The sequence below is a fragment of the Takifugu rubripes genome, chromosome 21 (assembly GCF_901000725.2).
Source record: "Takifugu rubripes chromosome 21, fTakRub1.2, whole genome shotgun sequence".
Taxonomy (NCBI): Eukaryota; Metazoa; Chordata; class Actinopteri; order Tetraodontiformes; family Tetraodontidae; genus Takifugu; species Takifugu rubripes.
This window is the reverse complement of record NC_042305.1, coordinates 14,592,222-14,614,190: the sequence shown is the minus strand read 5'-3', so window position 1 is coordinate 14,614,190 and position 21,969 is coordinate 14,592,222. Positions and strand designations below refer to the sequence as shown.

Here is a 21,969-nt window from a genome sequence, read left to right as displayed (position 1 = left end):
ATCCGACACTTTCTTGGAATTACAGGAATTTTCTGGAAAATTAACCTTGAAACAGATATTTGTATTAAATTTATTCCCTGCTCTTTTCTACGGGGGTTTGAGTGTGGGAATGTGTCGGTTTCGGCATTTTTCCTCGGTGTTGCAGGAACATCCGGTGGGAATGTTTCAATAATCCCACCTCAAGTGACAAAATCTGGCATCGGAACCGGCGAAGAGGGCTGGAATTTCATCTGTCTGGGGTTCTGTCCGTCGGCCCTCGAGGCTTCACAAACTGGGCCGTTTTCTGTCTGGGAACGCTTTAATTTTCCCTCCAGCTCCGGCTCACGCTCGTCTTCCTCTGTTAACGACAGCATTAGTGGCCGCTAACGACGCTCCGTCCTCTCTCTGATCCGCGGCGTTGCCGATGTTGCCAGCGCATGGACGAGCCCGACCCGGCCCGTAGGTGAGAGTTCTGGGGGCGGCGGCCTCCTTTAAAATTAGAATGTCACATTGAGTGTTGACAGGAATGCTGAGAGCCGGGCGGCGCTGCAGGAATTCTGGTGATGGCATGGGCGATCTGTCAGGAGGCGCAGCTGCTCCTGTCCTGCAGAGGCTGCGGGGGGCTGGTCTGGGGGGGGTAGATCCAACCGGACCAGCCAGAGGAGCCAGATGGGGGAAAGAAGAAGATGAGATTTACTGTGATGTGGATCACGTGTTTTGATCTGTGAGATGGATCCAGATCCAGGTTGGGAATCCAGGAGAGCTGATCATCTGAGGAATCTGTGTGCAGTAGCTGGATAGAGCGACCCTCAGAGGGCGGGGGGGAAGGGTCACGGCGCCGACGCCGTCCAGCCGCTGTTCTGCTTTATCTTCATCTGTGGTGGACAGAAGAAGGAGCGGCTTGTTCGGGGGGGGGGAGACGCCTGCTGGGGGGGGGGGGGCGCCTGCTGGGGGGGGCGGCGCTGCTGGGTGGAAGAGTGCGTCCACTGTGCACCAGAGTCGGCACAGAAGGACGGCCAGAGCTCGCTGCCGGGCCCAGGAAATGACCGTGATTATGCCAAACGTGGCCTTTGTCGGTGACGGATAGGGAACGCAACAGCGCGGAGACGTGGCGGTGGGGTGGGGGGGTCGGGGGGGGGGGGGGGGGGGGTCCGACGTCAGCCCCTCGCTCACGTCTCTAGAAAAGAAAAATCCTCCGTGAACCCTTGACACCACATGGGGACACACAAGTGTTGAGAAAATCTGCTTCTTTTTGCACATTTCAACCCATTTTGGGGCCTTTCTTTTCTGCCCTCGGCTCCTGTTTCCCCAGGCAGCCGACTGCTTCCAGCATTCAGAGAAAGACTAAACACATTCCACCGCTCCTAATTTTATGTGCGGTTTGATTTACTTTAAATAGTCTTACGGTTGTAATGGTTATTTTAAGAGCTCACCAAGTCAAGATGATGCCAAAAAAGCCTTTTACCTCCCAGGACCAGGCTTTTAAATATTACTGATGTTAGCCTGGATGTTAGCGAGCGCAAACAATCAAACCGTTAGAAACCATGTGATGAACCTGTTCAGAGAAAATCAGGAAGATTGGATTGGATATGGATTTCCTCTTGGAGGAAACTTGCTAAAGAGGGATTGTTGGTTCTTTTCAGGTTTCAAGGTGAAGCTTTTGCAACTGAAACAAAGATGGAGACTTAAAAATGGTAAACAACAACTAAGTGGGAAAGTTTTAGTCATTTAGATGCATCAAGGTTTTCCTGCTTAAAGAAAGAAAGAGAGAAAAGGGGAAGAAAGAAAGAAGGAAAGAAAAGCATAGTCCTGCAGTCTTGGGAAAAAAAGGGAATTAGAGAAAATGATACCTCAGTAAATATTTGGATGAATTACACGGTTTGTGCAATATCTATAAGCTTCACGCATGACGACGCTGAGCTCTCTCTTCCTGCGGATAAATGCTAAATTAGCTGTAAATTCCACTCAGCTTATTGCTTGTTTACGCAATATAAACCAACGAAATATACACTGTTGCGCTGGAGCGAGAAATCTGATGAGAACTCGAAAACCACCCGACGTCTGACAGAAGTCACATCACAAAATGCATTTTTAAAATTGACAATCACATTTAAGCAGTTGTGTGATTTTAACTATTAAAAAGTATTAGCTGTGTTAGCTGTGCTCGCTGTGTTAGCTGTGTTAGCTGTGCTCGCTGTGTTAGCTGTGCTCGCTGTGTTAGCTGTGTTAGCTGTGCTCGCTGTGTTAGCTGTGTTAGCTGTGCTCGCTGTGTTAGCTGTGCTCGCTGTGTTAGCTGTGCTCGCTGTGTTAGCTGTGTTAGCTGTGCTCGCTGTGTTAGCTGTGCTCGCTGTGTTAGCTGTGTTAGCTGTGCTCGCTGTGTTAGCTGTGCTAGCTGTGCTAGCTGTGTTAGCTGTGTTAGCTGTGCTCGCTGTGTTAGCTGTGTTAGCTGTGCTAGCTGTGCAGGCCTCCCCCTGACTCTGCTGGGCTCTCTCAGGGCCCTGATGGATTACCTGGAGCTGACCTTGGGTGCTAGTGGTTATCAATCTGTCTGAAACCACCTGGGGCCCCTGGAGTTATTGGCGGGCCCTTATCGGGTGAAAGCAGACACCGATGCGCCATGTTGTGGCAAGACATCATCACCAGACCTCTTTTGTTTTCATTTTTTGTCTTCCTTTTACACAGGTGGGGGCTGGTTTGGATGGATTTTTGTCCTGATTGCCCAATGTTGAACTGGTCCTTGTGTAATTACAGCGAGTCAGTGGAAGAGGACTAAATCACAGCCACGAATCCATTTGTTAGGCTAGAACATTACATGTTAACCATTTACCACTGATCCTTAGATCAGTTGGACCCACATGTTCTGATCTTTAATCACAGTCAGAGGGAACTGTTCCCTCAGCTTGAGTTCAACTTGTCTTCTCTGATCGTATCTTCACTTAGCATTTCCCCTTTTCTTGTGTTTGCTTTGCCATTGAGAAAAAAGCAGGATTAGCATGAGAAAATAGCTTTTTGCTCTCTCGGAAACGCTGCCATTTCCGCTCCTCACGTCATGTCTTTGATCTTTGCTGAACTTCCTTTACAGACTTCTTTTATTTTCTTCGTCTTCGTCGAGCTTTGATCGTTGAAACTGTCTCTCTCTGATTGGCTGATATGCATATTGTGTTTTAACAACCAGACCAAAAACAACCAAAAAGGCCTCGGTCCGTTATTTTGATCCCTTTGTTCACATAATTCCAAGTACTCGGGTATAAATCGAGCGGATCAGTCCCATTTTTACCGGCAATGATCCACAATCACGGTGCTGATGCGTCTCTGGTAGGAAGTCAGACATGTGCTTTTTATTTTGCCGCCGGCGGCCTGATTGCTTTATCAGCACAGCGGAGCCAGCTGGGAATGCGCTCCAGCACCACTGGGGACGTGGCAATTAGCCGCCGAAAGCAGCATTCCAGCTTGGATTTCACAAAAACAACAAGTTTATCTGAGCCATCCTCATACTCTTACTGAAAAATTCCCTATGGCGGGAATTTAATGGTGGAAAGTTAGCGTTAGCCTTTAGCCGCATTAGCGTTTCAGGAGAACAGAACCTTTATTTCCATTAGCTGATACTGCTACTGCTAACTACCGGTACTACTGTAAATTGGATTTGGTCTGTTGTGGTCAGCTTATTTCCTCCATATGTAAAGGAGGGGGGGGGGGGGCAATTAATTAATCAGCCGGTGCAGACGAGCGGTATCACTTGAGCACCGAGGCCGGAATAGAGAAGCGTTTGTGGGGAACAGCTGCAGGAGCTGAGCAGCCCTTTGCCTTTCTTAGACATGTGAACAGAGAGAGAGAAGCAGAGAGGGTGTGTGTGTGTGTGTGTGTGTGTGTGTGTGTGTGTGCGTGTGTGTGCGTGCGCAGCCTTTTACAGATGGGATTGAGGAGGGGGGGAGGATATGAAAAGGCTGAGAGGGAAAAAAGAGGTTTTAACAGCCTGCCCACATCTGTTTATTTAGAAAAGCAGCCATTGTGTCACTCGGTTATTCTAACCCCCCCCCCCCCCCCTACACACACACACACAGACACACACACACCCCACCAGAGCAGCCGCCGTCCCACAATGACGGCTTTTTAAATACACAGTTTACACTCCTGTGAAGTGGCCTCATAACTGCGACGGGGCCGCGGGATCCAGCCAAATGGGGAAACATGCTCGAGTTTCACATGCGCTCCGCTGCAGCCAGAGGTTGGCCGGGGGGGCTGGCGGGGGGGGGGGGGGGGGGGTTCTAATCTCTAGATTGGTGCTGGGGGGTTGGAGGGCGGCCGTAAATCTGCAGCTGCAGGACACACGTTTGAACGCCGACTGGAAGGCTGACGTGGGGGGGGGGGGGGGGCAGGTGAGGTGATGTCCAGGTGTGCAATGAACCCTTCCTTCGGTCTATGGCTGCTTCAAACGAGCCAATCAGAAGTGAGTGTTGTGCAGGAGGAGAAACAGAACCAGAACCCTGCTGAACGCATCAGATCAGATCAGATCAGATCAGATCAGATCCCACATGAGGACCGTTGTGGATCCCAATCAGGAGCGATCCAAGCTGCAGCCCTGTTGGATCCCGACGGTGCTGCAGAGGTGATGATGACTTTCATGTAAAGGGGCTTAATAGAAGTGGTCGTTTGTAGTTTAATCACTGCTCAACATAACCCCCCCCCCACCCCCCAGCGGGGAGGAAACGGCGGCCTAATCTGGTCCGAGTCTGCTCTGGGATAACTTATCGCCCACGATTATCACCGCTCCGCCATCCCAGAGAGGAAGCAATTTGAACGTATGGTTCCTGCAGTCCCATTTCCTGTATCCCGGTATTCCGGTATTCCCTTTCTGGAGGACTCGGCTCCCTGGGACGCTCTCCTGATCCTCCCGACGCGGTGATGAGGAAGTCCGTCGTCCTCAGCAGAGGTCACAGTGAAGGAATTAGGAGCAACTTTCCTCCATTATCTGCCCTTTATTGTTCCTTTAATCTCTCCTCAGCACATCTGGTTAAAAACAGCTGCTGGAAAGGCAACAGCTGGGTGATTTAACATCTCTTTTACAGGCCGATGACGTTCCTTTTCTTCCTAAAAGTCCGGCTAAGGTCTGGAAACGCTTGGAAGAGGCGGCCGGGAACGCACCTCTGAAGTCGTCGCCACAGTTGTGCTCGGGGAACAATGAGGACGTGGCCGTCCCTCTCCTGCTCCTGGGAACACAGACGAGGGACTCCCGAGGTGTAGGGTTCCCGGTGTTCCATCATTCCTGACGAGCCGGGCCCTTGGAGCGGCGCCAGCGGCCGTGACTGACATTGAGTGCATTGTTTGCGGTGGGAAGCTGGCGGCCGCGGCCCGAAGGTACATTCCTGAGATCAGACACACAAGCAGCCTTTGTGCCCCCGCCGCGCTCCTTCCCCGGCTCCCTCATCCACAGCGAGGCCTCAGGAGCTAAACTGCCTCCTCGGGCTCATGTGTCAACATGTGGGCTATCATTTTAACCCCCCCACCCCCCCCCCACCCCCCCTCTCTGCCTCTCTGGGTCTCTCACTCACTGGTGAAGATGCCCAGGGAGATGGATCATCTGCTCCAGCAGACGGAGGATCCTGACGTTGTCTCGACCTCTCCGATGCCTCCTGACAGCCGCTCAGCCCCCTTGTGCCCCCCCCCCCCCCCCCCGTTCTAACTTGTTTGCCGTCAGGATTAAAAAGCGTTTTGTGACGACAGATTTACGCTCGCAGCATAAAACCTCAGTTTGTCTCCATTAGTGAGGTTCTTTGCGGTGACACGTGCGACAGCTTGTTTTTATAGTGTTTTTTATATTCTGTTTTATAGACAAGACCAATTATTAGTTATTGGGGGGGGGGGGGGGGGATAATCATGATTGTTACTCTGAGCACTGATGGATCCAGATCACTAATCCCTAAATAAATAATAACAGCTGACAAAAATGGTGATGTAGAGCCATTAAATCCAGTCCCCCCCCCTTCCGATCTAAACATTAAAGAAATCTTCTGAAGGCCATTTTCCCTGTCAAACAGGACCATGCCGAGGGTTAAAAGGGCGGATGAGGTTCCTGCAGGACAAATCCGACACCCTCCTGGTTTAACGGACATGAACCTGGCGGGAGGATGAAATATCCGAACGCGTGTTAAGACAAGACCTGGATTCAGCAGCGTGAGACGTCAGCAGGGGGATGAGGGCAGCAGAGCTCATTAAGGGATGTTTGAGCAATCAATGATCACCCTGAGGGATACGAGAGGGGGGGGGGCACGGGGCGCCGCGGGCGAGAGGCGAGCGAGGGCCTCTGACCGGCGGGAGAATGTGAGCACGCGGTGGACAGGTCTCCGGGAGACGTTTGCTGACTTCCTGTTATGTTGCCTCGAAGGAATGTGGACGAAGCAGCGTGGAAAAGAGAACAAGCTAGTGAGTTAAAGCGAGGGGGGGGGGGAAGTGACCAAAACATTTAGAAAAGCCCAAAACCTTTATGGTGTGTGTAACCCCCCCAGCACTCTGACCACTAACTGTGTAAATTCTCCAGCCTCAACACATTCACCACATCACCTTGAGCTTCTCCAGAACATCTCCCTCTCTTCCAACTCCCGCCCATTCACGTAGAGGCCGCAACATGTGGCCAACCAATGAGAGGCCCCCGGCTAATGTGCAGCGGGGGGGGGGGAGTGAGGGGGAGTGAGGGGGGGCCGGGGAGCAGCCGCACAAATGCTCCGAGGGGAGAGAGTCGAGGACCACTTTGCGAGCCGCCACGGTTGTTGTTTTTCTCCCCCCGCGCGCTGTTTGTTTGCGCACCAGAGCCGCTCAAAGACCCGGCGCGGAGCCGCGCGACCTCTGAGGCGCAGCGGAGATCCGTTAGGAAGAAGGGGGGGGCAGGATCGGGATCGGGATTTTCGCGCTGGAACGCCGAACGCGGCGATGGAATGAGCCGCTGCTGAAATCCTCCTAAACTGCGGGAGAAGTTTTTGGTTTTTTTTGGCCCGGTCCGGTTCCGCTGGCGCGATGGTGTCCGGATAACGGGAGGAATCCTGCCCGAACGGACCAACTGGGACGGGTTTGCGGATCCGGGGGCTCCGCGGCGCGCTGCCAGGCTGCCTGACGCCCACACACGGGCCTTTCGCTCCGCATCTGCCTCGGAATGAAGAAGACTCTCTCCGTGGAAGCGGTGTGAAACTTTCCACATATGCCACGACTCTGAGTTTCGCCTTCGCCAGAACAATGGGAGGCTCCGGGGCTCCGACACGGGCCGCCTGTAGATGCGCTTGGCTCATCGGGTGCCTGCTTTTGGTTTTTGGCTACTTTTCCACGGCCACAGCGACCCACGGCCGGCGGCTGATCTGCTGGCAGGCCATCATGAACTGCCAAGCCGAACCCGAGTGTAATTACGCGTACGAGCACTACTTGCGCGCATGTGGCCCCGTGCTCAGAGGGGATAAGAAGAAGTGCCCGAGCCACTGCATTTCCTCCCTCGTCCAGCTCAACATGACCAAAAACGGGCCAGCTCTGGAGGACTGCAGCTGCGCGCACGACCCGGTGTGCGCGAGCGCCAAACGGGCCATCGACCCCTGCCTGCCCAGGACGACCAGCACCGGCTGCACGGAGGCTCGGCGCCAGTGCGGGAGGGACCAGCAGTGCAACTTCGCCATGCACGACTATTTGAACCACTGCGGGAAACTTTTCAGCGGCGCGATCTGCACCAACGCGTGTCGGAACGTGATCACGAACATGCGTAAAATCCCCAAGGGCCAGCAGCTGGAGACCTGCGTGTGCGACGGGACGGAGAGACCCATCTGCGAGTTCGTCAAGGGCAGCATGAAGGCGCTGTGCTTCGACGCCCCAGACCGGGACGAGGGCAGCGGCTCCGACTACGACCCCGACCCGGATGACGACGATGATCCCACGGATCCGGACTATCCAGTGGAGCTGGAGAGCGGAGCGTCTCAGTCGGGGGCCAGCTGTGTTTTGGCCCTGTCGGCTTCCATTTTGCTTCTATTGGGGGGGTGATGTGTAACGAGGGCTCATTTAGTCCCCGGGTTTATAATCTGGCTGCACTATTGTCCAGATGAAAGGCCATCTGAACTCTAGTCAGCGAGTGACCCGCTGCTTTTGTCAAAGGTCAGACTCTCAAAGACTGAAGGAAAAGGCGTTTTGGCACAGGACCCCTTTGATGTCAGACTCTCAGAGGCCGAAGGACGTCACTTTCGGATCGCCTACTTTTTATGCAAGTGACAAGAGAACTCTATTTTTAAGTGACCTTTGGTCCCCGTTCCACACCATAAGCTACAGTAGATCGTGGACTCAGTCGTGAAATTATCCTGGCCGACAGGTTGGCTCGCTTTGATCCAGTCAGTAAATGCTGTGCACTGCCCTTTTTATAAAAAATACACACTATTTTTTTATGGCTGTGCTGCCTGGCACGGCGGGTATTTAACGCTGGATTCTAGGAACTTGTAAATAAACAAGAAGTTAAAGTGAAACCATAATTTATTACAGAGACAGTCGCCATCATGTGAATTAAAGACAAACTCCAGCTTTAAAGGGAAGTTATTTTGACTATTATCTTGCATCAAATGTGCATTGTATATATGTGAAAAGCCTATATAGAGTTTTTTTGTCAGAGAATTTTCTATGTCGGAGGCCTTGAGAGGATTTATTCACTATATTGCCTGAGAGAGAAACGTCTAAGTCCACTGTATGATCTGTTCACTTCCATCGAAGGCTTAAAGAGAACCCGAAGACGTCCGTCTTGTCTGTGATTTTGTCACGTTTTTCTCTTCACGTGTGCACGAAGAAACCGCTGAGTCAGTGAAATATCAGGTGAGGATCTGTAATTCAGTGAGGAACGACTCGTAAACTGTTGTTAAAATCTTCTAAAATGTAAACGTCGGACTGTAGCTAACAGAGAGCACTTTAAGAGAAGTAGCCGATTATTTTGATCTATAATAAAGTGATGTGAAGTGCTGCGTGTGGCCCCGCCCCCTTTCTGAGCGTGGATCCGGACGGTTCGGGCCCGGCCCAGGCTCTGCTGCGCCTCGACCTCTGACTGATGGCCCGACGACCTGCGACGTCTTGATTTAGCTGGCTGTTGTCAAAAGCAACTGGTACCATAAATCAACACCCCCACCCCACCCACCCCCGCACTCGGATATCAGAGTTTTCGGTTACGGCCTCGTGGTAAAGTGCTAAATAAACGTGTCACATTTTCATTTCCTTTAAACTGGGGGGAGGGAGTTTCTAAATGCTGTTCTAAACACTCGGGATGTTAAAGAAAAATGGCGTTTGAATTTGCATGTGGCTGCCCCCCCCCTCCCCCCCTCCGTTGGCTGACGTTGTGTTTGTGTTTACGCTATATTGCAGATCATGGCAGCCCTCTCTGCTCTGCTTCAGGAGCTTTAAACCTCTGAATTTCTGCAAAATGTTTTATTAGAGGGGGGGGGGGGCGAGAGCCCTCCAGCTGAAAGGACGGAGGAGAAGTCGAGTGGCACCTTTGTCATGCTAATGTTAAGCACATAATAGTTGGGGAGCACAATAGGGAGGCACTTCATTCTTTCAGGCCGGCTTGACACCTCTGGAGAGCCGAGCAGCGGGGAAGCATGTGGGAACGATCTGCTGCCGCTCCGTTCTCAGCCGGAGAAAAGAAGGCCGGAGACGAGAGAACGGATCCCAAAACCCAGATTTGTTCCACCCGGGTTTGTGTCAGCAAACTGTAAAAAAGACCAAAAAAAAACAAACACCTGATGCCAAACAGGTTTTGGATTTTTTACAGAATCATAAAAAGAAAACGCCATTTCCTTGTCGGTATGCAGCCCGGCGTGCACCGAGGCGAATAGCCCTGCCCCCCCCCTCCTCCGTCCTTCTGCTCTTTCTTCTTCCTCTCACATTTGTTCAGGCCCTCAGGAGAAGCGCAGCGTGTGTTGATTAGGCATCGCACTGCATGCAGAGAGAAAAGATGCTGAATGAAACACAGAAAACCCCACTAAACCCACCGAGGGAAGTGTGTGTGTGCGTGTGTGTGTGTGTGTGTGTGTGTGTGTGTGTTCGCAGCCTTACTTCCAGGCCGATTTGTTGCTGTGTGTTTATTTTTCCCACCATTAATGTGTCAGATGGGATTGTTGATAACATTCTACTGTCTCCTGCGTGTGTGTGTGTGTGTGTGTGTGTGTGTGTGTCATTTACACACTTTGGCTGTTTGTGTTCCAGCTCTTTGAGCATGTGTGTGAGGTATCTTTGCCATCAACTCTGCTTCACTGAGCTCACTTCACCTACGAGCTGCGTTCCTCCCGGAGCGGGACGGCCCTCCCCTCAGCCCGTGCGCACCGCTTCGCCCTTTCACCCCGCGTGGATCGCAGATCTCGTCCCACAGGCTGGACGGCGGCTGGCTTCCCGTTGGTTTGAGCCGCGTTCCCATCGCTCCACCTCTTTAGGCCTGATCGCCTCCTCGCCGCTGATCATATTTCTCAGGCATTTGTTTTGGGCCCGGCGCCCCGCGAGCTTGTGCAGAAAGTGATGAAGAAACGGTCGGACAGTTGGAATGGCTGAACTGGAGGAGGAGGCACTGAGAGGGAAAGAGGGATTTGGAACTAATCCCCTGAAGTTACCACAGGGTGTTCGACGGAGGGGGCTCCGCCCCCGCGCTTCCGCCACCGCTCGCGGCCGTGTCAGAGGTGGGTAGTTTCCATCCGAAGTTCTGGTTCTACTTTCTTACGCAAATGTTTTGATGCGGCGGCTCCGCGCCGCCGCCTGCCGACGGCGTCCCCCTTTATGAGGTTTGAAGGGGAAGGCACGGACACGGAGGGGCAAAGATCATCGATTCCGCCTCTCTCATTGAGCCGCCGGGCCGATGCCAGCGGACTCCGGAGAAAGTCTTGTTGTTTTTCTCCCTCCTATTTCAGCTGCCACTTTGATTCCATCACGCAAGACCTCTGCTGAGTTCACAACCCTTTGAAATGAGCAAACGGCCTGTAATCCAGTTACTCAAGCTGCGGCCCGGCTCCTCGGGTCCTGAGAGAAAACCCGCCGCACTAATCTGACTGTCAGCAGGGGAACGCTCGGCTACCTGACAGCTTCTGGCAGCCATTTGATTTATTCTCTGTTTAGAACTTCACCCACTTGTTGCAGATGGTTTTTCTTAGTTCCAGTTAGTGGAAGGTTGTTTTTTCTTTTTAAAGTTAGCTAGTGTGTAAAGAACCCCTCTGTAGCTAAAAAACAACTAGAAATCTGTGGATTTTCCGTGGATCAGTGAAGTCAGGGTCCTCACTTTAGGAACCTTCAGCACCGATTGACAGTTCAAGTGATACAATTGGTAATTAATTAATTAGTACAATTAATTTTAGAGCTCCAAGTTCCGTTGGTGTAGATTTCATGCACAAAACTCACCTCGTTCACTACCGCCGCTTTCCCACTAAAATACCCAGGAAATTTTATTTCCAGGAATTTATTTACCTGGATAAAAAAAAAAGTCCTGGTAATCTGTACCGTTTCCACTGCACCTCAAACTTCTGGAAAATGGACTCAAATCAGGCTTATGGGGGAGTGGGAAAAGAACAGAGCCCCACCCCTAAAGAACTCTGGTGAATCTGAGAAGCCCCCCCTCCTTCAGGTACTTATTTTAGGGAAAGTTTGGGTGCAGGAGGGAACCTTTTTCCCCAGGGAATTCTGGTGGAACGTGCTGAGGCTTTTCCAAATCCTGGGTAAACGGTGAACGTTACTGTGTTGCACCCCAACAAGGGGTATTTTGAGCCAATACTACCCTTTGCCCTGCTTGATCAGCCCTTCTGTGCAGTCAAATTGTTCCCGCCGGAGCTTCAAACGGGGGATGGTGCTCCGAGCCGAGCGGCACCCTCAGGCGGCAGGTCCAGCTGCTCGCCGAGGGACATTCCCGGCGTGTTCACACATCTCTGGAAGAGCCGGAGTGTTTGCCTTCCACTTTGACCACAGCACAAACACCTTCACCCACAAATAAACAACACACGGGCGGGGGCCGCCGGCGCAGGGTGCAGCTCGTGCGCTCGGTTAGAGGGGCGCCGCAACCACTGTTTGTTTGGTTGTTTGTATTTACGCAAGCGTCGAGCGGAGCCTGTTCAAATATTTGCATGTGCAGCTGGTAGCGGGCGCGTGTTTATGGAGCGCTGCGGTTTCCCAGCGCCGGCCTGTTGTTGCGAGCGCTAATCTTCCAAGTGTCCACGCCATCCTTGTTTTTCTGCGTTCAGACAGACGTTGTTTAGCGACTCATCAGCAGGACCTTTACCTCCCGATAAGCCTCCGGTGGCTCCTCGGAGAGGCCGCTGCAATTCAAGGAATTGGAAGTGAGGGGAGAGGAAAAGGGGAGGGGGGGAAGGGCTGGGATGGGTCGGGAGACAGAGAAAGACAGAGGGAGGAAAACACAAAACTTGCTGACACGGGGCATAACTTAATTTCCACGGTAGGGGGACAGCTGTGGGGTGTAATCTGCCATGGCAGCCCATTCACACTTCAATGGCGGGCTTGACCCGCTAAGGAAAACTCGGACTCCGGCGAGCTCCGTCTCAGGGAAGGAGGTGGTGACCGGGCCACCATTTATGGACTCGTTTTAAAGAAACACACTTGTATTTGATAGCACCCTCCTCCCCCAGTGAACCCCCCCCCCCCCACACACACACACACACACACACACTTTGGGATCTTCAACATCTCCAGATGCCACATGAGTGTTTGAAAAGCGGATTCTTCAGCATAGCAAAGTTTTGATGTTATCCAGTCTTCCCCTCCAAAATGCCCAAAAGACACTTTAAACACAAATGCGTCATCCAAATGTGCCCCCACCCCCGCCAGACCTGAGTTGCCCTCTTATCACGATCCAGATACGAGGTTTTTAAAAAAGTCTCCTGAGCTAAAACTCCGTAAAAGGGACACTCGCTCCGACCCCGACATGAATGATGAGGCAGAGCCTGAGAGTTGTGAGGAGTTAATAGTTCAGCAGTGGAAGTCAATAGGGGCCGGGGGTCCCACTCCATTAAGCTGACCCCCAGGGCCACGTATTCATCCCCCTCACATTCATTTCCTCTATTATGTGCCCTTTCTTCTCACAGCGGGGGAGGTGGGGGGGGGGGGGGGCTCCACGCAGAAGCGACTGTAGGTCATAAATATGTTGGGTTTGAGAGCGTCTGCAGGCTCCAGCGCAGCCCAGAGGAGCAAACGGCTGATTCTTCATCACAGATTCTCCTCAGTGTGACTTTCACAACAGAGCTTTAAGTCTTTTCTCCCCGGCCGGCTCCCCGCGGGGGCATTTGTAAACATCTCGTGGTGAAATCCCCAGAGCAAACACATGTCATTCACCTCCGGGGCGCAGGAGGTTTAGAGCGAAGGACGCCGCCGTTTGAAGTCCTGGAACAGGGGCAGTAAAAGAAGTGCTGAGTGCGGCGCGGCGCAGGAAGCGATTAGGCCGAGGGACTAATTTCAACTCAAACAAAAGTGGGATTTCGTGTTTAGTTTTCTCCTCAACGTTAATTCGTCCGCGTCCCCGTTGAAGGCTCCGAACCCTCGGCCCTGAAGTGAGGCCTGAATCAAGGTCAGCCTGCGCGGAACACGGCCGACATGAGCTAAACACATAATGAATAATCCCAGTCTGGCAGCAAAGGAGCTGCACACAATGGTCCAGTTTACCAACGCGACCAGAGCAGCCCCGGTGATTCGGGGTCATTAATAAAGCCCCCTTTGTGTTTGGGTTCTTGATGGAGCTGGAGGGTTTTCACATGTCTCTGCATTGTTTCAGCATGACAGGGTGAACCCGCAGGGAAGATGGGACGGGGTTGTGACATTTCTGCCGCCGCCGCCGCCGCCGCTCCAGTCTGAGGGCAACGTGGAATTCATCCAGTTTCCCTGGACCCTGATGTGGGCTTAACGCGCCCGCAGTTTCTAAACACTCATTACCGCCCGACCGCTGTGTAATAACGCTGTGATTCAACACTGGAAACTGTTAGCTTTTAAAGAAATAGATCATATTTAGACCCTCCCCCAGTCCTCCTGTCAGAACCCAGCCTCCCCAGAGCTGGTAGTTTCCTGAGCTCCGAGCACGTGAGAGTAGCTGCAGGGACAGCAGGGGAAGATGGGGCGTGCACGGGGGAGGTTTGGTCACGTCTGGAGCCAGAAAGGCGGATTCTGAGCTGCAGGCGTGAAAGTGATCAGGGAAAACCTCTGACGTCTGTGCAGAAGCCTCTGACAGCTCACAAGATCCAAGACTGTCTGAGACACGTTGAGGTTCATCCTGTTCATTTCAGCTTCACGCTGGCTGTGGAGTGTTGGTCGAGTTGTCTGAATTTATCCAGAAATACACATTAATACACATTAATACACATTGATACACATTGATACACGTCAATAAACATTAATACACATTAATACACATTGATACATGTTAATACACATTAATAAACAGCAATACAGATCAATACATGTTAATACACGTTAATACACATTAATGCACATTAATGCACATCAATACACATTAATAAACAGCAATACACATTAATACACATTAACAAACATTAATATACATTAATACACATCAATACACGTTAATACACATTAATACACATTATTACACATGAATACACATTGATACACATTATTGCACATTAACAAATATTAATAAACATTAATACACATTAATACAAACAACGTTTCCTGACACCAAAACACACCAAAGGTTCTCAGTTCTCTGCTTCACTCAGGTATGTGGAAGATATCTTCTCCAGCCTCTGGGTGTGTGTGTGTGCGTGCGTGCGTGCGTGCGTGTGTGTGTGTGCGTCTGCGTGTGTGTCTGCGTGTGTGTCTGCGTGTCTGTGTGTTTGTGTGTGTGTTGGGGGATAAGTTGAATTATCTGAGGCTCCGCAGCAGATTTAGATGCCAGGCTGGCAGCAATCAGACAGTTCAACTTTTGACAAACAGCTGCGTCCACTTTATCCTTAATACTCCTTCCATCCTACACGCACACACACACACACACACACACACACACACACACACACACACACCTATGCACATAATTTATATTTAGTTCTACTGATAAAATGCATCAGCCTGTGTGTGTCGTGCTACGTGCTACATGCTACGTGCACCGTGCACGGCTCGAGCTTTAATTTGAGATACAGTCGTGCACGTGCTCCCTCACAGTGCTCAGAGGCTCCCACTTTACTGGCTGGTCGCCTTTGGAGATTTCGTGATCTCCTCCATCGTCGTCCACGTGGATCCGAAGTTCTGCTTGTTGTTGTAAAACTTGATCTTCTTAAAGCTTGGGATTCAAAGATCAGGAATCGTCCGGAGCACAAACGTTCCGCGACGTTCCGCCACTCTGCCGCCGTCCGTCTGTTTCTGCTGCCGGAATCAGTTGGAAAACTACCGACTGTCTGACTTTGACCCTCGAGATTATTTACCGACAGGCAAGCGCGAGACCAGAAAAGTGGATTTCCAGAGCGGCGGTAAATATTTGGATTTGCGTCTGACCTCCGGCCGCCGTCGTCCCGGCAGCGGCTCCGGCGAACTCAAGGAAGCCGAGTGTGTTTTCACAACAGAGGTGCGGTTTGTAAACCGGGAAATCCTTCCAGATTCCCAAACCCAAACAACGAAACGGATCCTTTAGCCATGACGTGCCGGGAAGGACGGGGCTGCGAGATGCTGGTTTAGTCTCCTTGGGGTGGACCGGAGGATCGGAGGATCGGTGGATCGGTGGATCGGAGGATCGGTGGATCGGGGGATCGGGGGATCGGTGGATCGGAGGACCGGTGGATCGGTGGATCGGTGGATCGGAGGACCGGTGGATCGGTGGATCGGTGGATCGGAGGATCGGTGGATCGGAGGATCGGTGGATTGGTGGGTTGGGTAAACAGTGGATCGGTAGGTCAGTGGGTCGGTGGACCAGTGGATCCCCTCCCCCAGGTTGGGGGCGATTGTTGTCGGTAGCCGACTGCAGACAGGCGGCAGGAATTCTGCGCTAGCTTTGCCTGAAGCAGCAAGTCGTCTTGGATTAGAGGAGTGGCTCGGAGTTCCGCGCACATTTCGTTTTACAGGCGGATCAGCTTCCAGCGGATCAGCTTCCAGCGGGTCAGAATCCAGCGGGTCCTCGGCCTTTGTTGGTCGGAGAGGAAACAACAGCTGTTGCTTTCACGGGATTTTCTTAGGCAGGGTCCTCGGGGGGGTTCGGAGGAAGAAAGAGAAATCTGTTAAAAAAGCCGGACTGCCAAGGAAGTGGCTCCGGACCAGCAGCACCAGCGGAGGTTCCTTTGTTTTCCCGACACCGACGTGCTTTTGTGCCCCCCCCCCCCCCCCCCCCCCCCACACACACACACACACACACACACTCCCTGTCAGAGGAACCAGAGGGAAGCAGCTCCGGGTTCAGCTCCGTCTTTCACCTGTCCGTTTATTAAGGGCGATGAGGGACGCAGTCGGGCCTCCCTCCAGTAATTGTGTCCCCCCCGTCCCCGTCTCCGTCTCCCGTCCACCTGTTGACAGAGCCGACCGGCCGATCCGGGCCTGGAATGTTAATCAAAGAATCTGACATGTTGCCGGAGATTTGGCCTTGAACGTCTCGCCGGGACAGGTGGCTGTGAGCAGATCTGATGTCAGCCCTGCGGAACGCCGCTCCCAGCCGCCTCGCTCATCTCGGGCCTTTCCTTTCCTTTCCTTTCCTTTCCTTTCCTTTCCTTTCCTTTCCTTTCCTTTCCTTTCCTTTCCTTTCCTTTCCTTTAATTGTTTTCCTTTCCTTTCCTTTTCTTGTTTCCTTTTGTTTCCTTCCTTTTCTTTTCTTTCCCTTCCTTTCCTTTTCTTTCCTTTCCTTTCCATTCCTTTCTTTTCCTTTGTTTCCTTTTCTTTTCTTTTCTTTCTTTTCTTTTCTTTTCTTTTCTTTTCTTTTCTTTTCTTTTCTTTTCTTTTCTTTTCTTTCTTTTCCTTTCCTTTTCTTTCCTTTCTTTTCCTCTTCTTTCCTTTTCTTTTCTTTCCCTTCTTATCATTTTATTTCCTTTCCTTTCCTTTCTTTTCCTTTCCTTTCCTTTTATTTTATTTTCTTTCCCTTCTTATCATTTTCTTTTCCTTTCCTTTCCTTTCCTTTCCTTTCCTTTCCTTTCCTTTCCTTTCCTTTCCTTTCCTTTCCTTTCCTGCGAGGGGTCGCAGGTCCGGAATGAAAACACGACATCTGCTCCCGATTCCAAACGGCGACGTTCCCGTTTATTCCCGTTCCCTTTTCTCCGTCCTCTCTCCGTGTCCTTGCAGCCTTCGGCAATAAAACCCGATGATTAAAGGAAAGTTTGAGCAGGAGTCGCAGGAACGCCTGGTGCTCCAGGTCAGCCAGACCAGCACCGACCCGTTAAAATGGAGCTTTAACGTTGATGGTTTTTATTATTGTTGTTGCAGACGTGAATATTGATTGATAGTTTTAGTTTAGGTTAGTTTAGTTTAGTTTAGTTTAGTTTTAGTTTAGTTTAGTTTAGTTTAGTTTAGTTTAGTTTAGTTTAGGTTAGTTTAGTTTAGTTTAGTTTAGTTTTAGGTTAGTTTGGTTTAGTTTTAGGTTAGTTTAGTTTGGGTTAGGTTAGTTTTAGTTTAGTTTGGGATAGGTTAGTTTTAGTTTAGGGTTAGTTAGGTTAGTTTATTTTTAATTTAGGTTAGTTTTAGTTTACTTTAATTTAGTTTTACTTTAGTTTAGGTTAGTTTAGTTTTGGTTTAGGTTAGTTTAGTTTTAGTTTAGAGTTAATTTAGTTTGGGGTTAGTTTAGTTTAGGTTAAGTTAGTTTTAGTTTAGTTTTATGATCAGGTGATCAGACGGTGCAGCTGTGATGAGGTTGGAGCCTGCAGGGCCGCGATCATCAGCAAGCAAAACAAGCTAATTGCAGAGCTAAACTGTGCAGGTGTGTGTGTGTGTGTGTGTGTGTGTGTGTGTGTGTGTGTGTGTGTGTGTGTGTGTGTGTGTGCGTGCGTGTGTGTGTGTGTGTGTGTGTGTGTGTGTGTGTGTGTGTGTGTGTGTGTGTGGTTAACCAGAATCCTTCTTAATGAGATCCTGGTGTGTGTGCTCCTCTGCCTGGTTTAGCGTGTTAGCGTAGCCTCGCGCCTTAAAATAAACAAGCCTCCCAAACTGCGCTGTAAAAAACAGAAAACAGATTCAGATTCACACACGTTGGAAACACCAACATGTGTTTCAACTCCTTTTTGAAGGTGTTTGTCTCACGGTCGGTGTGATAAACGGCGCTCCAGGCTACGCTAGTCGGGAGCTTCCCTTTGATGCGACAGCAGGAAAAATCCACGTCTTCCTTCTTGTTTGGCTGCGTTTTTGACATCGGACCACAACGGCCGCCTGTCACACCGGCCTGTCCCGGGCAGCCTTCAACAGGTGGAGCGAGAGCAGCAAATGAAGGAATTCCGGATTTTAAGAGACGCTTCTGGTTCGACCGAACCTTTTCGGAGACGAGAAAAACGCCAAAACTGCCGGAACTCCAAATGTTAGGAAGAGCAACATCCTGCTGACACCCCAGACCCCCCTACCCCCCCTCCAGACCCCCCCACCCCCACCCCAGACCCCCCCACCCCCCCTCCACCCTCTTTAGCACCTCCAAGAGCCTCCGGGATCAAATTCTGTTAAACAAACAGCCCTCAAAGAGGGAGCAGAGGGCACGGAGCCACATTTAACATCTTAACTCTCAGCCACTGTATGATTACACCTTTTGTTGCTTTATTTATCTTTTCATTCATGCAGGGAAGGGGGGGAGTGGGGGGGTAGTGGAGTGGGGGGGGGGGGGGGGGTAATTTGGAACACGTGTGTTTCCGCAGGTCCGGATCGGTGCAACGTGGATGAAAACGATGTCGGTTCCTTCCCTGGTGTCTAATGAGCAACTTGTGTGTGTTCTCTGTCACTCGGAGGAGTGTGTCAGAGGAGTGTGTGTCGGAGGAATGTGTGTTGGAGGAGTGTGTGTCAGAGGAGTGTGTGTTGGAGGACTGTGTGTCGGAGGAGTGTGTGTCGGAGGAGTGTGTGTCGGAGGAGTGTGTCGGAGGAGTGTGTGTCGGAGGAATGTGTGTTGGAGGAGTGTGTCGGAGGAGTGTGTGTCGGAGGAGTGTGTGTCGGAGGAGTGTGTGTTGGAGGAGTGTGTGTCGGAGGAGTGTGTGTTGGAGGAGTGTGTCGGAGGAGTGTGTGTCGGAGGAGTGTGTGTCGGAGGAGTGTGTCGGAGGAGTGTGTGTCGGAGGAGTGTGTGTCGGAGGAGTGTGTGTTGGAGGAGTGTGTCGGAGGAGTGTGTCGGAGGAGTGTGTGTTGGAGGAGTGTGTGACACGCTCCAGACCATAGAAGCCTCCTCAGCTCCTTCACCGCTGCAGGAACTTCTGCCATTTACCTGGAAGTATGCTAATGATGTGACGTAAGCTAGGCTGTATATTGTTCCAGTTAGCTTGCGTTAGCATCAAGACATTGAAAACGCGTTCTCCACCAGCTAAATTCTGTCTGCTTTGGCTCTGCAAGCGATATTCTAGTCTTTTATTGAACAATCCAACCCTAAATGCTGAGGAGAATCACTGGAGGTGATGCTAGCGGGGCTAATAACAGCGTCAGGAATGCAAGCCCAAGCTAGCGCCTCTAGCATGTCGGCATGTGTCAATCTGTGGGAGCGTTTTCTGCACATCGCTGTGGTTCAGCTGGGCTCTGAGCGCCGCGGCGGTTTGGGGGAAAAGCTCATTTTGGGTCGGAGCTTACTCACATCTGAACGCCAAATGGGTCGCAGCCTTCGGTCTGGTGGCGTCCCCACAGAACCAGATGAGAACTCTGTTCTGGTCCGCCCAGATTGAATTTCTCTGCTGGTCTCTTTGGCTGAAAGGCAGCCTTGTCTGTCTGGCTCTTAATATTCTTCATAAATGGACCACGCGGCGGTCGGATCCCCCACAAACGAACGGCGGCGGCACAAACTATGAACCGCCGATCGACCGCAGCTTCAAATCCGATTAGCATTCGCGGCACGGAGCGCTGGAACCATCTGAGAGGAGCCGGGAGGGAGACAGGAAGGCAGCAGGCAGGACAGGTCAAGAGGTCGGATCAGGACTTCCTCCGTGCCGCGACGCGCCACAGGAAATGGCCGGCGTTGCTAGTTGGACTGGCGAGCGACTCTATACTCCGTCCTGGCGCTGGCCGGAGGCCTCGCGCTGAGAGACGGGAAACATCGAAGCGATTGTGCACCGCAAAGTCATCGTGAGGAGGGGAAAAAGAAAACATGTTGGAACAGACGGCCGCTTGAGGGCTGCACACACACACACACACACACACACACACACACACACACACACACACACGCACACACACCAGGCAGAAAAGATTTACGTGCTCACCGGTGTTCTGGCCAAGGCAAACCGTGTTTATGGACGTTTTCTCTCTCTCTGACCGCAGACTTCCCGGCAGTGGCTTTGGATGGGTCAGCGTGAGGGAGGGAGGGAGGGAGGGAGGGCGATCGAGAGTCAGGGAGAAACTTCCTAACCCCGGATCGGCAGCAAAACACGCTAACCTGCCCGGAAACGTGGGCAAACCCGGCGCTAACGTCGCGTCGGAGCCATTGGGCTAAACGGGCGAACGGCGTTTCTCATTGAACAGATTCCTACGTGCGATCGGGCTCCAGACGGGGGCTGGAGCTTGTTGGGAATATCGTGTTTTGTGCTCTGTTGTGTTTTTGCAGATGGCCAGCTGCTAGCGGTCTTGGCAGCCATGGGAACGCTCCCACCCATTAGCCTCCTGTCTTTAGTCATCTCTCTTATCTTCTGGCTCGGCCCAGTGAGCGAGCCGTCCGCTGCCAAATGGACAGAAATATTTACCCATGAATGGTGCTATAGATAAAATCTTCCCCCACAATACCCCCAGAGAATCTGCCTGCTCCCCGGGCGCCGTCCTATCAGCGCCGCGCTCGGGCCTCGCAGCTACTAAACAGCTTTAATGAGCTCACGGTTTGAAGCTCCCGGGGTCGAGCGAGGCCCGCGTCTCCAGACTGGGAGACAGAAATCTGACATCGGTTCAGCCTTTTCTCTTTAAAAACGCACGAAAAAGCGATAGCGGAGACAAAATGGAGGCTCTCCCACCGGCCGGTGTCCCGCCGTGGCTCATTCCACACGTGACCTCGATCTAAAGCATCTGATCTAAAAAAACACGGCTAACTCGTGGGCGTTTAACCGCCTGAAGCTAACCTGGCGAGCTCTGTGGGCTAACAGAGTAGCGCTAGCCTATAAAGCTGTCGCAAGCCGTTTGGAATGAGACACGATCTACAAATTTAGATCTGAATTTCTCTGAACCCAAGCAACCCCATGGATGCCGGAACCCTCCCTGCTATCATGTGTGTGCTGACACAGGGGCAGACATTCTTCGCTAAGGCTGAGAGATAGCGCTAGCGCGAGATTAAGAGATAAAAAAGACTGTCATGACACGCACGCTGTCTTCCCGGCGTCGCTGAAGAAATTCCTGGACTCTCGGAGGTTCGCGGCACATTTGCACACGTCAGCTGATTAGAGAACAGGAATTTTAAAGGCGCTTTGCCTCTGGGACCAGCTGCACCTCATCAGCGTCCCCCTGCACCAAGATGTCCTTTCGTCTCAGCCTGAATTCGGCCTCCGATGCTTCGTTCTCTTGATTTCCACCACCACGTACGCGAGTAAGTTCCGCACTTCCTTCGCTTCTTCCCTCGTGATGCGTCTCTGTACGTTCATCTCGGCCATAATAACGCGGTTCGTCTCCTTGCTGCTGATGCTGACATTTTCCGTTCTCCGCATCCACACTGAGCACTATTGTGTGTCACTTCCTCTGACTACATGATGTCACGCGAATTCCTTCGGCGATGTATCATTTACGCGTGTCAGGTCTTATAATTTAGAGCGAAAGCCTTGCCTGATATCACAAGTGACGACCTGTTGCTGTGTTCTCTTTTGCTGCGCAGTCAGGGAGTTGCTAGGCGCGTTTTTAGCTAGCAATTAATTTCAGAGCTAGCTGAGGGCGGGTGTGACGGTC

The 21,969-nt window shown here is 51.7% G+C and overlaps 1 protein-coding gene across 1 annotated transcript; it reads left to right on the top strand.

Annotated features, from left to right (window-relative positions):
* Positions 1-6,694: 6,694 nt before the first annotated feature.
* Positions 6,695-8,947, top strand: gas1a (growth arrest-specific 1a). The gene has a single exon (XM_011619656.2). It carries the CDS (start codon positions 7,204-7,206, stop codon positions 7,987-7,989), a length of 786 nt encoding a protein of 261 aa, XP_011617958.2. The 5' UTR covers positions 6,695-7,203; the 3' UTR covers positions 7,990-8,947.
* Positions 8,948-21,969: the final 13,022 nt, after the last annotated feature.

Bases quoted from the DNA above. Each gene is read 5' to 3' on its own strand.
- gas1a (XM_011619656.2), top strand. From the start codon at position 7,204: ATGGGAGGCTCCGGGGCTCCGACACGGGCCGCCTGTAGATGCGCTTGG.